The following is a 15,537-nucleotide window of genomic DNA, read 5'->3' on the forward strand; positions in this document are numbered from 1 at the left end:
TCGTCTTGTACCATTGGTGATCTTATATATCTTATAATTGTTTCCAATGGTCATATGTGTGTGTAATCTTATGGGACTTAACTGCTAAGGTCATCAGTCGCTAAGCTTACCCACTACTTAACCTAAATTATCCTAAGGACAAACACACACACCCATGCCCGAGGGAGAACTCGAACCTCCTCCGGGACCAGCCGCACAATCCATGAGTGCAGTACCTTAGACCGCTCGGCGAATCCCGCGCGGCTATAATTGTTTCCCTTAGACATTTAATTATAAGATCTATAAGATCACGGATGGAACAAGGACGACCCATGGCGTCCAAATGCTGGGGTGCTTGCCAATATCGGAGAACCATGGCAGTAGTGGCAATATATAAGGGAAAATGAAGTTTGTGTTGGGGAGGGCACTCAGCTTAGTTCGTGCAGCAATTTTGATTATTGTGCTGTGGTAGTGTAATCGTTAGCATTTATGCCTAGGAATTATGAGAAAACTTTGAAACTTCCTCTTTTCATTTGAATAAATCCGAAATTTTGAAAATGGATCCATCATTTAGAATAACCCCTGTACTTCTGTTTTCCGTCAGCTACTCCGAACTGTGTGATCCTTATGAGACGAATCCAGTTGCACATGTGTGATGATACTCCAACAGGTGCGCAATTTCATTAGAAGGCGCTTGTGAGGAACTGTGTCAAAAACCTTCAGGATATCTAAAAACACGGTATCGACGTGGCGTGTTGCAGGCAGCAGCGCGGGCCCGTCGTCCGCCAACAAGAGCCGCGAGTCGCGGCCGCCGGCCTCTTCGCCTTCGGCCGCCACCTCCGCCCCCGCCCCCGCCGCCGCGATGCCGCTGTCGACGAGCCGCGACGAGTTCCTGCACGCGGACGCCATCGAATACGGCCGCAAGGGCGGCTGCTTCGTCTCGACGGGCCGCGCCCTCGCCTTCGTCTTCGCCGCCGTCCTGTTCGCAGCGCTCGTCGGCGTCCTCGTCTACTACTTCGGCGTCGCGGTACGTCACTCCAATGTTTCCCCCATAAATAAATAAATTTCAAACCAATCTCAGTTTGCTGAACACGACAGTGTAGCCAAACTTTTTTCTTGAAAGCAGGTGGGTTTTATTCGGGATGTGTCTATATTAAGTATAAACGGCTCTAAAAAAGATTAAAAACTTAGTGCCAAAAGTCTGAAGAGAGATCATGATACAATTGTATTGAATAAACTTCATTAACTTACAAATTTAAAGAAATATCCGTAGCCATAATTGATCATCTCAAAAGAAATCGTAACAGAACTAGACTAGGGATAGGGTTACTATAAAACAGGGGTTGCCTAAACATTTGAAAACTAAAGAACTTGTTCTATTATTAAGGAAAGTGAACCTATACTAATGTATCAATTTTTATTAAGTCCGCCCCCGGTAGCTGAATGGTCAGCGTGACGGATTGTCAATCCTATGGGCCCGGGTACGGGGAATTTTCTCCGCCCAGTGACTGGGTGTTGTGTTATCATCATCATCATCATCATCCTATCATCCTCATCGACTGCAGGTCGCCGAATTGGCGTCAAATTGAAAGATCGGCACCCGACGGGTGGCCCTAGCCATACCATTAAATAAAATAAAATTTTTATCCGGTAAACTACCAATAACAGAAGAGTCAGCAATTGAAAACTTAAAATCTGCTTGACAAAAATGTAATTTTTTCACTAGCACCACATGACAAACTTGAAGAGAGGGAAAAAAAACCTAAATGAGAAATAATGGTCATTCGACGATAAATACCATATTTAATTAACATTAGTGAGACACCAGCAAGAACTCTACCAGAAATCGAACCCTCTACATGCGTCTTAATAGCAAAAGATGAACTAAAATGTTCGCAACTTAAACAAAAAACTAAAGTTTTGAAAATATAGAAGGGAGATGATAAGAACCAAACTCAACAACAGAGTAAAATAAAGAATATTAACAAAATTATAAACGCTAAATAAAACCAGTAATAAAGGTAGAAAGTATTGAAAATGTAAAAACTTAAATAAACACCAACCTGTAAATCCTCAGGTTCATAACTCCAAGCGAAAATCAAAAGCAAAGGAGGGATCTATCAAGATTCAAAGAGAATACAAAAAGATAAAGAAACAAAACTAGCTAATGAGCCGTAGAACATTATTATCTGTGTTAAATCTGTACAAACCGAAAAGTTAGTGATAAGATGGTTAATAAGCTGAGCCTCTAGCAATATTCATTCAAGAACAAATTCAAAAACTCAGCAGACTAAAATTAAAATTAACCAACACCAAAACAATATAGAATTGTTTTTATGTCATTATTACAACAGATGCGAAACATAAAATCCAAACTTGAAAGAAACTTCAAAGAGTGAACCAATCAGCAACTCTTACATAATAATCAATGAGAGTTCTAAAATAGTTGCAAATAAATTCTTCAGTGTATAGACAACCTGAAAAAAAAAACAAAGAAATCATCATCAGAGCAAACTGTAGAACAACCTTGAACCCATTCACACAGGGAAAAACTCCTACAAGCTACATATTTTAATTTATCATAAAAATCGAGATAACATACCATGAACTCAAATCGAAAAGCTATAACAGCAAATGTAATGTAAATCATAATAATTACCACCCAAAAAATGAAAGTCGATAATTATTCAATTTTTCTCAACTCCTCCAAAAAAATAGTGATCCCTGACTCTTTTGGCTGCAGATTCCTATTTTTCAAAATAATCTCCTTTGAATTTATAGGCTTTTTAACCAGTGAGGTTTTTCCAATGAATGGGGAGTTGGCCCATCACATTAACCTCCAACCTGGAGGACCAGGTAATTTTTGCTCAAGGTTTTCTTCCTTTAGCCTTTGGTAATCCAATACCTAGACTACAAGGCAGTAGTTGCTAGTTTTGGTCCACCCCGGGTATTTTATTTCCCCGGTACCCTCCATATCTGGTGGGCATTCCCCTATCCACCACCTGGGGAGGCGCCCGATGGGAGACTAGCAACTCCACACGGGAAATAGAGACAGTAAAAACTGCAATAAAATCTTTAAAGAATGGAAGGGCTACAGGCATTGGAGGTATTCCTGCAGAATTATTAAAATTAGGAACAAAGAAATTAATGGAATTGTTAAGAAACCTTTTCGAAAGATGTTTAAATGGGGAAGATGTCCCAAATGATTTGAAAGTAGGATATATTTCAGTGATACATAAAAAAGGAGCGAAAGATGAGTGTAAAAATTATAGGGGAATAACAGTGACCAATACCTTCAGTAGATTATATGGAAGAATTATTAAATATTTGTTAGAACAAGAATACAAAGAAAAGGAGGCTGAAGAAGAAGCAGGTTTTAGAGCTGGAAGATCAACAATTGATCATATCTTTTGCCTACAACAAATTATTGAAAAAAAAAAAAATGGTTCGGGCACAACCTATACATTTAGTATTCATAGATATAGAAAAAGCCTATGATAGTGTGCCTTTATCCAGTTTATGGAAAGCTTTAATATCAATAGGAATAAATCCAAGCAATTCAAAATTTATATAAAAATTCTATTTCAAAAATAAAAATTGGTAAATATCTATCATATGGATTCCAAGTCACAAAAGGATTACGTCAAGGATGTAGCATCTCACCTACATTGTATAAAATATATACAGAAGTAACTTTACAGAATTGGAAGAAAAAATGTCACGCTATGGGAATACCAATAAATGATAGAACAATATACTCGTTACAATTTGCAGATGAGACTTAATATTAGAAGAAGGGATGGGAACAATAACAGCTACTGTGGAATATAAATATTTAGGTGTGAAAATTACAAATGATGGGAAACAGGACAAAGAAATTAGATCAAGAATAAATTCTGGAAAGACGACAATCTCTTTATTGAATGGAATTCTCTGGGACAAACACATAACAACTGATAACAAAGTAAGGATTTTTAAAACAATAGTTAGGAGCATTATTACATATGGTTCAGAAGTGTGGACAACAAAATGGCAACTGAAATCAAAATTATTAGCCACAGAAATGGATTTCTGGAGACGTTCAGCAAGAATATCAAGACGAGAAAGAATGAGAAATGAAGTAATCAGAGACAAGATGAAATGTAGAAATTCAATTATTGCTTTCATCGAGCACAAACACCTTAAATGGTATGGACACATCAGACGAATGGAACAGGAAAGGCTACCAAAATGCATAATTGACTGGGTACCAATTGGAAGAAGAAAAAGGGGACGACCACCTGATACATGGATGCAGGGAGTTCAGTCAGCAATGAGGAACAACAACATTCCTGAAGATTTATGGACAAATAGAGAAGAGTGGAGAACAATAATTAGTGACTTACTGTGATCTAGAATAGGTGCTGGAAAAATGTACTCACATTGTAAATCCAGAATAATAATAATAATAATCTCCTTTGAATGCGACTGCCTTACGCCACCTTACAAGGAGGGCCTGTATGCCGACGTCGTACCACGCTACTGGTTGATGTATAAGCCACTGTATTGGCGCATCAATTACCTCCATGTCACCAGATGACAATTCGCAATTTTCACAAACACAACTTTTATTTACGTAAGTTTACAAGGTTGGTGACTGAACAACAGAAGAATGGTAACAATGACGATGCAGGAAAAGTCTTCTAGTTGAGTCAAACAAAAATTCACTTCTAATTTTTCACAAAGGTTCGTGGTAACACACACCCAATAAATTCCAATTCAGAGACGAAGACGTAATCTTCAGCAGTCGATGTCCACGAGGTCGGCATCCAAAGTGAACGGAATTTCGGGACTGGTTCTAGCCCCTAAATACACTCCTGGAAATGGAAAAAAGAACACATTGACACCGGTGTGTCAGACCCACCATACTTGCTCCGGACACTGCGAGAGGGCTGTACAAGCAATGATCACACGCACGGCACAGCGGACACACCAGGAACCGCGGTGTTGGCCGTCGAATGGCGCTAGCTGCGCAGCATTTGTGCACCGCCGCCGTCAGTGTCAGCCAGTTTGCCGTGGCATACGGAGCTCCATCGCAGTCTTTAACACTGGTAGCATGCCGCGACAGCGTGGACGTGAACCGTATGTGCAGTTGACGGACTTTGAGCGAGGGCGTATAGTGGGCATGCGGGAGGCCGGGTGGACGTACCGCCGAATTGCTCAACACGTGGGGCGTGAGGTCTCCACAGTACATCGATGTTGTCGCCAGTGGTCGGCGGAAGGTGCACGTGCCCGTCGACCTGGGACCGGACCGCAGCGACGCACGGATGCACGCCAAGACCGTAGGATCCTACGCAGTGCCGTAGGGGACCGCACCGCCACTTCCCAGCAAATTAGGGACACTGTTGCTCCTGGGGTATCGGCGAGGACCATTCGCAACCGTCTCCATGAAGCTGGGCTACGGTCCCGCACACCGTTAGGCCGTCTTCCGCTCACGCCCCAACATCGTGCAGCCCGCCTCCAGTGGTGTCGCGACAGGCGTGAATGGAGGGACGAATGGAGACGTGTCGTCTTCAGCGATGAGAGTCGCTTCTGCCTTGGTGCCAATGATGGTCGTATGCGTGTTTGGCGCCGTGCAGGTGAGCGCCACAATCAGGACTGCATACGACCGAGGCACACAGGGCCAACACCCGGCATCATGGTGTGGGGAGCGATCTCCTACACTGGCCGTACGCCACTGGTGATCGTCGAGGGGACACTGAATAGTGCACGGTACATCCAAACCGTCATCGAACCCATCGTTCTACCATTCCTAGACCGGCAAGGGAACTTGCTGTTCCAACAGGACAATGCACGTCCGCATGTATCCCGTGCCACCCAACGTGCTCTAGAAGGTGTAAGTCAACTACCCTGGCCAGCAAGATCTCCGGATCTGGCCCCCACTGAGCATGTTTGGGACTGGATGAAGCGTCGTCTCACGCGGTCTGCACGTCCAGCACGAACGCTGGTCCAACTGAGGCGCCAGGTGGAAATGGCATGGCAAGCCGTTCCACAGGACTACATCCAGCATCTCTACGATCATCTCCATGGGAGAATAGCAGCCTGCATTGCTGCGAAAGGTGGATATACACTGTACTAGTGCCGACATTGTGCATGCTCTGTTGCCTGTGTCTATGTGCCTGTGGTTCTGTCAGTGTGATCATGTGATGTATCTGACCCCAGGAATGTGTCAATAAAGTTTCCCCTTCCTGGGACAATGAATTCACGGTGTTCTTATTTCAATTTCCAGGAGTGTAGCTGTCTCCAGCCGATCATGTTTTGGCATAGTGATACTTCCTGCAGGCCGTGGCTCGAGCTCCCCCTGCAGGAAGTAGTGCTCAGAATGTCTGTTTCCATTATCTTGAATGTAAATATCCGGTGTTTACCATGGTGCTTTCGGTACGCCTTGGACATAGACAACCTCGTCCTCTGTGGTGTGCCGGCCGCGGTGGTCTCGCGGTTCTAGGCGCTCAGTCCGGAGCCGCGTGACTGCTACGGTCGCAGGTTCGAATCCTCCCTCGGGCATGGATGTGTGTGATGTCCTTAGGTTAGTTAGGTTTAAGTAGTTCTAAGTTCTAGGGGACTGATGACCACAGATGTTAAGTCTCATAGTGCTCAGAGCCATTTGAACCATTTTTGAACCTCTGTGGTGTAATATGGGTTGCCGGCCCTCAGGGGCTACCTTGGCTCCGGCATAACATCACCCAACTACTGCTTCCTGCGGAGTGCATCCTTCACTCGACCAAACAGATCGAAGTCAGAAGATGTAGAGCCGGACTGTAGGGTGGAGAGGAACACTCCAATGTAGTTCTGTGAGCTCCTCTTAGGTGCACAACATGTATAGAGACCTTGCGTTGTCATGGCAGAGAAGAAGTTCATTTGCCTTTTTGTGGCGGCGAACATGCTGAAGTCGTGTTTTCAGTTTGCTGAGGAGACCACATGACACTTTAGAGTTGGTCGTTGCACCATGAGGGAGGACATCACACAGAATAACCCCTTCATAGCGTTGCCACACTTCACCAGCTGAGGGTGTGGCTTCGTACTTTCTCTTTGGAAAAGAGGTGGTGTAGTGCCACTCCGTGGATTGCCCTCGTTTCATTGCGTGTGTCTCAATGGCCAAGTGGAATCTTTAGTTGAAATGGCTCTGAGCACTATGGGACTTATCTGCTGAGGTCATCAGCCCCCTAGAACTTAGAACTACTTAAACCTAACCAACCTAACGACATCACACATATCCTACCCGAGGCAGGATTCGAACCTGCGACCGTAGCGGTCGTGCGGTTCCAGACTGTAGCGCCTAGAACCGCTCGGCCAACTCGGCCGGCAACCTTCAGTTGTACGCCACTTTGACGACTTTGGTGTTGCCCTCTCATGGGACCTGGGAAGTTTGTGAACAAACAGCTGTCACATCACGGCATGGAAATCCGCGTGCCACTACACTGCGAAGCGTGAAAGGAACAATCTACTGTCACACATTTTTGCCTGTGAAGAGAGATGTGATCGATGAGATGCAACATCGGTTTTAGGGCACAAATAGAAATTGAAAAACACCATCTGGTATAAGTTGGATTCCGTATTTTTGATTTTTATGCTATAGCAAGTGTTGTATGAACGTAATCTGTTTCAATGCACGAGCACATTGATCTATGGAAAACGCGTCGTTTTAGGTAGGATTTGTTGTAATGAAATGACAGGAAACTACATATTTGTACTGAAAAGGCTTTTCGTAATTGATACTTTTCGTGTTATAACTTACGTTAAATGAAGTTACACAGTTTCAGCGTTACTGCATAATGATGATTTATCAAAAGGGGTGATAGAGGTGAGCCTGGAAGTTTAGGAGACCTTGAAAGTGAAGATAGTGTCTGTAATTTAAATGACGTCGGTATACAGATGTTGCCGTAGATTCGAAGTGGCTTGTCCTCTTGCCATATGGTAGTTTTTGAAGATAGTCTTTGAAGGTAAATTAACATCGGCGTTCTTCGAAAAATACCCAATAGCAATGCCTGTGTTACTAAGAAGTAGTATTTCTTAATAACACAGGCACTGCTATTTCGTATTTATTTGCCAATACCAGGCCCTCGACTCCTAATAAATATGTCCTTCCTGGAGGGTTCAAATGGCTCTAAGCACAATGGGACTAAACATCTGAGGTCATCAGTCCCCTAGACTTAGAAGTACTTAAACCTAACTGCCCCCAGGAGTGACCGAGCGGTTCTAGGCGCTACAGTCTGGAACCGCGCGACCGCTACGGTCGCAGGTTCGAATCCTGCCTCGGGCATGGATGTGTGTAATGTCCTTAGGTTAGTTAGGTTTAAGTAGTTCTAAGTTCTAGGGGACTGATGACCTTAGCAGTTAAGTCTCATAGTGCTCAGAGCCATTTGAACCAACTTAAACCTAACTAACCTAAGGACATCTCACACATCCATGCCCGAGGCTGGATTCGAATCTCTGACCGCAGCAGCAGCGCGGTTCCGGACTGAAGCTACTAGAACCGCTAGGCCACAGTGGCCGGCCCTTCCTGGTCGGGAATATACGTAAAGTACACGTTGCATCACATGGACGACGACATATGGTGGTTTGGATCTGGCCGTGACTCGAGCACGGATAGCTGCATCGGTAAGGACTATCGCTCGCGTAAAGTAAGACCTCTGGGTTCAGGTCCCGATCCGGCACAGACTTTCATTGACGTCATTCTGCTTTTCGTTGTTTATATTCGCAATTGCGGATACATTTCCTGTATTGTGTGAAAAGGTTGAATTCTGCGAATGGGCTTCTATGACACATATTGTCATAAAAATGGTAAATTGTGTAGTAATGGTAACTGCAAGCCGACTTTAAACCCACACATCGTCTCTTACGAGCATCCTTTTCCAAAACCTCATCATTTGTCCAGTTGCCACTAGGATATTTTATGTGTTTTGATTATTGAACCGGGGACCTAGAAACGACGGAGAGGCTTCGTCCCGCCGTAGCCCTCAGTGGTTCACAACGCCACAACAGGCCACAGCAGTCCACCCACTCCACCGCCGCCCCACACCGAACCCAAGGTTATTGTGCGGTTCGGCCCCCAGTGGACCTCCCCGCAAACGTCTCACTCCAGGCGAGTGTAACTCCAATGTATGCGTGGTAGAGTAATTATGGTGTACGCGTACGTGAAGACAGTGTTTGCGCAGCAATCGCCGACATAGTGTAACAGAGGCGGAATAAGGGGAACCAGCCCGCATTCGCCGAGGCAGATGGAAAACCGCCTAACAACCATCCACAGACTGGCGGGCTCACCGGACCTCGACACAAATTCGCCGGGCGGATTCGTCCCAGGGACCGGCGCGCCTTGCTGCTCGGGAAGCAGCGCATCAGACCGCGCGGCTAGCCGGGCGGGCCCACTAGGATATTACTTGCCTCTACACTGACCTACCAGTGGACGAAGTATTCGGGGATGGACAGCCACTGAAAACACACACATGGGTTGATTGTGGTGTAGCACACGTACACAGTGTTTGTAAACATCGTTTTGAAACCGTTTTAAAAGGTGTAGGGCATTGCTATTTTGAGAGGTATTTGATAATCTAAAGCTAATTATTGATGCAACATTAGAAAGATTTCGCCCACAGACCGTCGCAGACCTTTGAGTTCAAACATAAGAAATTGATACGTGTACACATACATCGAAACAAAGGAAACCACTGTGCGCTGTATGGCACAGAGTACTTCTCGTTGTGCCACTTACTAAGTTGTATTCCGTTCCATTTACGTATGCAGCGCGGAAAGTGTGATTTCTTGAACGCCATTGTATACATTGTAGGTAGCTGTTCTGGGAACAGGAAGTGTTCAGCCACATGTGAAACGTCAACCACGATCTGCAACAAATGATGATGCCCAAGTAGGTGCTTTAGCTGCTCTCGCGGCTAATCCGCACATCAGTAGCAGACAAATTGCGCTTGAATCTGGAATCTCAAAAACGTCGGTGTTGAGAATGCTACATCAAGAATGCTACATCAACATCGATTGCACCCGTACCATATTTCTATGCACCAGGAATTGCATTGCGACGATTTTGAACGTCGTGTACAGTTCTGCCACTGGGCACAAGAGAAATTACGGGGCAATGACACATTTCTTGCACGCGTTCTATTTAACGACGAAGCGTCACTCACCAACAGCGATAACGTAAACCGGCATAATATGCACTATTGGGCAACGGAAGATCCACGATGGCTGCGACAAGTGGAACATCAGCGACCTTGACGGGTTAATGTAAGGTGCGGCATTATGAGAGGAAGGATAATTCTCCCCCATTTTATCGATGGCAATCTAAATGGTGCAATGTATGCTGATTTCCAACTTAATGTTCTCTCGATGTTACTACAAGATGTTTCACTGCATGAGAGAATGGCGATGTACTTCCAACTTGATGAATGTCCGGCACATAGCTCGCGTGCGGTTGAAGCGGTATTGAATAGCATATTTGATGACAGGTGGATTGGTCGTCGAAGCACCATACCGTGCCTCGCACGTTCACCTCATCTGACGTCCCCGGATTTCTTTCTGTGGGGAAAGATGAAGGATATTTGCTATCGTGAACCACCGACAACGCCTGACAACATGTGTCGGCCCATTGTCAATGCATGTGCGAACATTACGGAAGGCGAACTACTCGCTGTTGAGAGGAATGTCGTTACACGTATTGCCAAATGAATTGAGGTTGACGGACCACTTTGAGCTTTTATTGTATTAATGTGGTATTTACAGGTAATCACGCTGTAACAGCATGCGTTCTCAGAAATGATAAGTTCACAAAGATACACGTATGACATTGGAACAACCGAAATAAAATGTTCAAACGTACCTACGTTCTGTATTTTAATTTAAAAAACCTACCTGCTACCACCTGTTCGTCTAAAATTGTGAGCCATATGTTTGTGACTATTACAGCGCCATCTGTCACAAAGCGAAAAAATTGGTCCAACTAAAACATCCATATTTCTTTACGTACTACACGAATATGTAATAAAAAGAGGTTCCTATTAAAAAAAAAAACGCAGTTGATATCCGTTTGACCTATGGCAGCGCCATCTAGCGGACCAACCATAGCGCCATCTGGTCTCCCGCTTCAAGCTAGACAAGTTTCATTCTTTGTAGTTTTTTCTTTTGGTGCTTATTTAATCAGATATTTGGCCCTGTCACGATCAGTGGACCACCTTGTATAAAACAGCGTCAAACGTCTAATTTCTTTGCAAATGAGTTAATGTGTTAAATAGCTGATGTTAAGTATGCAGGCTAGAAAAAGTTTGCTGGAGGACGCTAAAATGGATGCACATACTGTGGGTAATTTGAGGCGAAAGTAAGTTTCTTACAATCATACGTTGGATAGTAAGTGTAGGCGTGGTACTGAGTCATTTGGTTTATGGAAATCAAGAAGTACTCCATCTACCGGGGTGGCGCAGTGGTTAGACACTGGACTCGCATTCGGGAGGACGACGGTTCAATCCCGCGTCCGGCCATCCTGATTTAGGTTTTCCGTGATTTCCCTTAATCACTCCAGGCAAATGCCGGGATGGTTCCTCTGAAAGGGCACGGCCGACTTCCTTCCCAATCCTTCCCTAATCCGATGAGACCGATGACCACGCTGTCTGGTCTCCTTCCCCAAACCAACCAACCAACTCCATCTACCGGACTACACTTTGATTAATGGCTTTTAAGATGTGACTTGAGAGAAGTCCGAGCTGGGTGTCACGTAATCGATGTTTTCAGAATAAAAAAAAACACCTTTGCAAAATATACTCTTCTCACTGCTGTGATTTTCGCAAAGACAGTATATTATCTTACTGCTGTCCTTTTTCCCTTCTACAGAATTATGAAATTATTCGTCTATAGTAAGCGGCTAACCCGGTTCACGGTTCAGCTACAGGTACTCTATCTATCGGCTTGCAGGGTAAGAAAATTTTGATTGCAATATTTGATGTAATCATTGACAGAATTTAGAAATTAAAAACTCTTTTGTAATGTATTCATTAAGAGGTACAATATTATGTTAAAAGTTTAATACACTTAGAAAGCGTGCATATGCCGACACAGCAGTTAACTCACTGCCGAGAAATTACCCATACCATAGTCATCCAGTGTTTCATGATAGAGCACGTGGCTACTTCAACAAACTAGACACAGTTTCAAACCTTTTCTAAAATTTTTCTCGCTTACGTGCTTAACGTCAAATATTTTAAACATCGATTCATTTGTGAATTATCATATGTTGCAACTTCTTTTATATAGGGTGGCAATACTCACGGATGTGATAGGAATGATAATTCGAAGCAAAAACGTCTAGTAAACAATGGATCTAAAAAGTATACTACTGCAAACTCTTTGCTTTCCATATTTTGAGAGGTGGTAATATGGACCAAATCAAGAGAAAACGTCCAAAAAAATATGGGCTCTAAGAGCTGTGTGCACTTGCTGATCTACGCTGTTCTGAAACGCCCATCTTCTACCGAACATGTGTTCAGAGCTCTTGAGGTCTAAATTTTAGAGCATACTTTAACTTAAATTTTTTGCTTCGATTTATCGCTCCTGTCATATCCATGGCTACTAACCGTTCCTCCTGCGGCACGGTGTAGCTGGGAGTCCGATTCTTCAAAGAATCGGGAAGTTAGTGGTTATTACGAGAGTCTTTCGGAAAGTAAAGAACGTATTATTTCGACATGTGACCCTGTTCCCCCACTACCTCCGTCGACCGACCACTGACCTCGCTACTCATCCGCTTCAGTTTGGCGGTAGCTACTATCCACTACGGTTGCTTAATGCTTAGCCGTGCGGCTTTAAATTGTGTGACGAAATTTTAGATACCGCCAAGTGTGAGATGCGCAGTATTGTACGCTTTTTAAACGCTCAAAACGCCCCACCAATCGAGTTTATTGAGAGATAACTGAGGTTTACGGTAATGTAATGAACGGGGAGTCAATTCGAAAGTGGTGTATCATGTTCAATGACGGACGCAAGAATGTTCACGACTAGTATCGCTCGAGCCAGCCCTCGGTGGTCATTGACTGACTCAAAGCAAGTAAACTACTGGCCATTAAAATTGCTACACCAAGGAGAAATGCAGATGATAAACGGGTATTCATTGGACAAATATATTATACTAGAACTGACATGTGATTACATTTTCACTCAATTTGGGTGCATAGATCCTAAGAAATCAGTACCCAGAACGACCACTTCTGGCCGTAATAACGGCGTTGATACGCCTGGGCATTGCGTCAAACGGAGCTTGGTTGGCATGTACAGATACAGCTGCCCATGCAGCTTCAACACGATACCACAGTTCATCAAGAGTAGTGACGAGCCAGTTGCTCGGCCACCATTGACCAGACGTTTTCAGTTGGTGAGAGATCTGGAGAATGTGCTGGCCAGGGCAGCAGTCGAACATTTTCTGTATCCAGAAAGGCCCGTACAGAACCTGCAACATCCGGTCGTGCATTATCCTGCTGAAGTGTAGGGTTTCGCAGGGATCGAATGAAGGGCAGAGCCACGGCTCATAACACATCTGAAATGTAACGCCCGCTGTTCTAAGTGCCGTCAATGCGAACAAGAGGTGACCGAGACGTGTAACCAATGGCACCCCATACCATCACGCTGGGTGGTACGCCAGTATGACGATGACAAATACACGCTTCCAATGTACGTTCACCGCGATGTCGCCAAACACGGATGCGATCATCATGATGCTGTAAACAAAACCTGGATTCATCCGGAAAAATGACGTTTTGCCATTCGTGCACCCAGGTTCGTCGTTGAGTACACCATCGCAGGCGTTCCTGTCTGTGATGCAGCGTCAAGGGTAACCGCAGCCATGGTGTCCGAGCTGATAGTCCATGCTGCTGCAAACGTCGTCGAACTGTTCGTGCAGATAATTGTCGTCTTGCAAACGTCCCCATCTGTTGACTCAGGGACCGAGACGTGGCTGCACGATCCGTTACAGCCATGCGGATAAGATGCCTGTCACCTCGACTGCTAGTGGTAAGAGGCCGTTGGGATCCAGCACGGCGTTCCGTATTACCCTCCTGAACCCACCGATTCCATATTCTGCTAATAGTCATTGGATCTCGACCTACGCTAGCAGCGATGTCGCGATACGATAAACCGCAATCGCGATAGGCTACAATCTGACCTTTATCAAAGTCGGAAACATGATGGTACGCATTTCTCCTTTTTAGACGAGGCATCACAACAACGTTTCACCCGGCAACGCCGGTCAACTGCTGTTTGTGTATGAGGAATCTGTTGGAAACTTTACTCATGTCAGCACGTTGTAGGTGTCTCCACCGGTGCCAACCTTCTGTGAATACTCTGAAAAGCTAATCATTTGCATATCACAGCATCTTCTTCCTGTCGGAAAAATTTCGCATCTGTAGCACGTTATCTTCTTGGTGTAGCAACTTTAATGGCTTGTAGTGTATTAAAACAAAAATACAACACAGTTAGTGGACTGCACGCATTCTTTCCAGACATTTCATGAAATGTGTTGTACTAGATTGTTATTGCAGATCTGAGCCATAAAAAAGGGTGTGCCAGGTGGCTTCCTCATATTTTGTCACCGAATTTTGTCGGGCGAGCGCAAAACGAAACGAATGGCAGCTGCGTTAACATTTGTCAGCCTCTAGGAAAAGGTTGGCGATGAATATTTGTATCACATTGTCAGTGGTGACGAGATCGGATAGCGCACTCCACACCACAAACATAGCGCCAGTCAGTGGAATGCCATCATTCGCAGTTCCCAAAGAAACCGAACAAAGCAAAAGGTATCTGAACACCAGAATGATAATAGCGACGGTGTTTTGGGATCGTAAGGGTTTTTTGCTAGTCGGCTATATGCCTAGAGGTGAGACCATCAATGCGGGGGGCAACTATCAGATTCTTCAACGACTTCGCCGCACAATTAAAAACAAACGGCTTGGAATGCTTACCAGTGGAACAAAAGTGGTTCAAATGGCTCTGAGCACTATGGGACTTAAATTCTGAGGTCATCAGTCCCCTAGAACTACGAACGACTTAAACTTAACCAACCTAAGGACATCACACACATCCATGCCCGAGACTGGATTCGTACCTGCGACCGTAACGGTCGCTCGGTTCCAGACTTAAGCGCCTAGAACCGCTCGTCCACATCGGCCGGCTTACCAGTGAAGTCGACCTCCATCATGATAATGCACGTCCGCAAGCAGCGGGAGTGACACAGGATTTTTTTCAGTGGTTTCAACGTACAGTCCGGACTTAGTCCCACGTGATGGTCACTTATTACCCACATTGAAAGATTTTTTGAGTGGACAACGCTACGGAAATTATGATGGAACTTAAAAGTGGGTCCATAACTGCGTGCCAGCTGAGTATACAGAAGGCTCGTGGCCACTGAATATGCAGAAGGCGTAGAAAAGCTGATAAAACTGTACTAGTGCTTAAATTTGAGCGATGACTACGTAGAAAAGTAACTTGCATATCAAATTGTGTGTAAACTACTGTTTCATTTATTTATATCAAATA

The 15,537-nt window shown here is 44.6% G+C and overlaps 1 protein-coding gene and 1 long non-coding RNA gene across 2 annotated transcripts in view; both read left to right on the forward strand.

Moving 5' to 3' along the window:
- The window catches only part of LOC124718962, a 366,593-nt gene extending 365,764 nt beyond the window's left edge, over positions 1 to 829 (forward strand). The window contains exon 4 of the long non-coding RNA XR_007005953.1: positions 741 to 829. This is a non-coding gene — a long non-coding RNA (uncharacterized LOC124718962). The remainder of the gene's footprint in view (positions 1 to 740) is intronic.
- Positions 830 to 841: 12 nt separating this feature from the next.
- Positions 842 to 15,537, forward strand: part of LOC124718692 (aminopeptidase N-like) — a 214,701-nt gene continuing 200,005 nt past the window's right edge. The window contains exon 1 of the mRNA XM_047244315.1: positions 842 to 1,006. Coding sequence (XP_047100271.1) covers positions 842 to 1,006 — 165 coding nt within the window. The remainder of the gene's footprint in view (positions 1,007 to 15,537) is intronic.

This window comes from Schistocerca piceifrons, chromosome 10 (genome assembly GCF_021461385.2).
Source record: "Schistocerca piceifrons isolate TAMUIC-IGC-003096 chromosome 10, iqSchPice1.1, whole genome shotgun sequence".
Classification (NCBI taxonomy): domain Eukaryota; kingdom Metazoa; phylum Arthropoda; class Insecta; order Orthoptera; family Acrididae; genus Schistocerca; species Schistocerca piceifrons.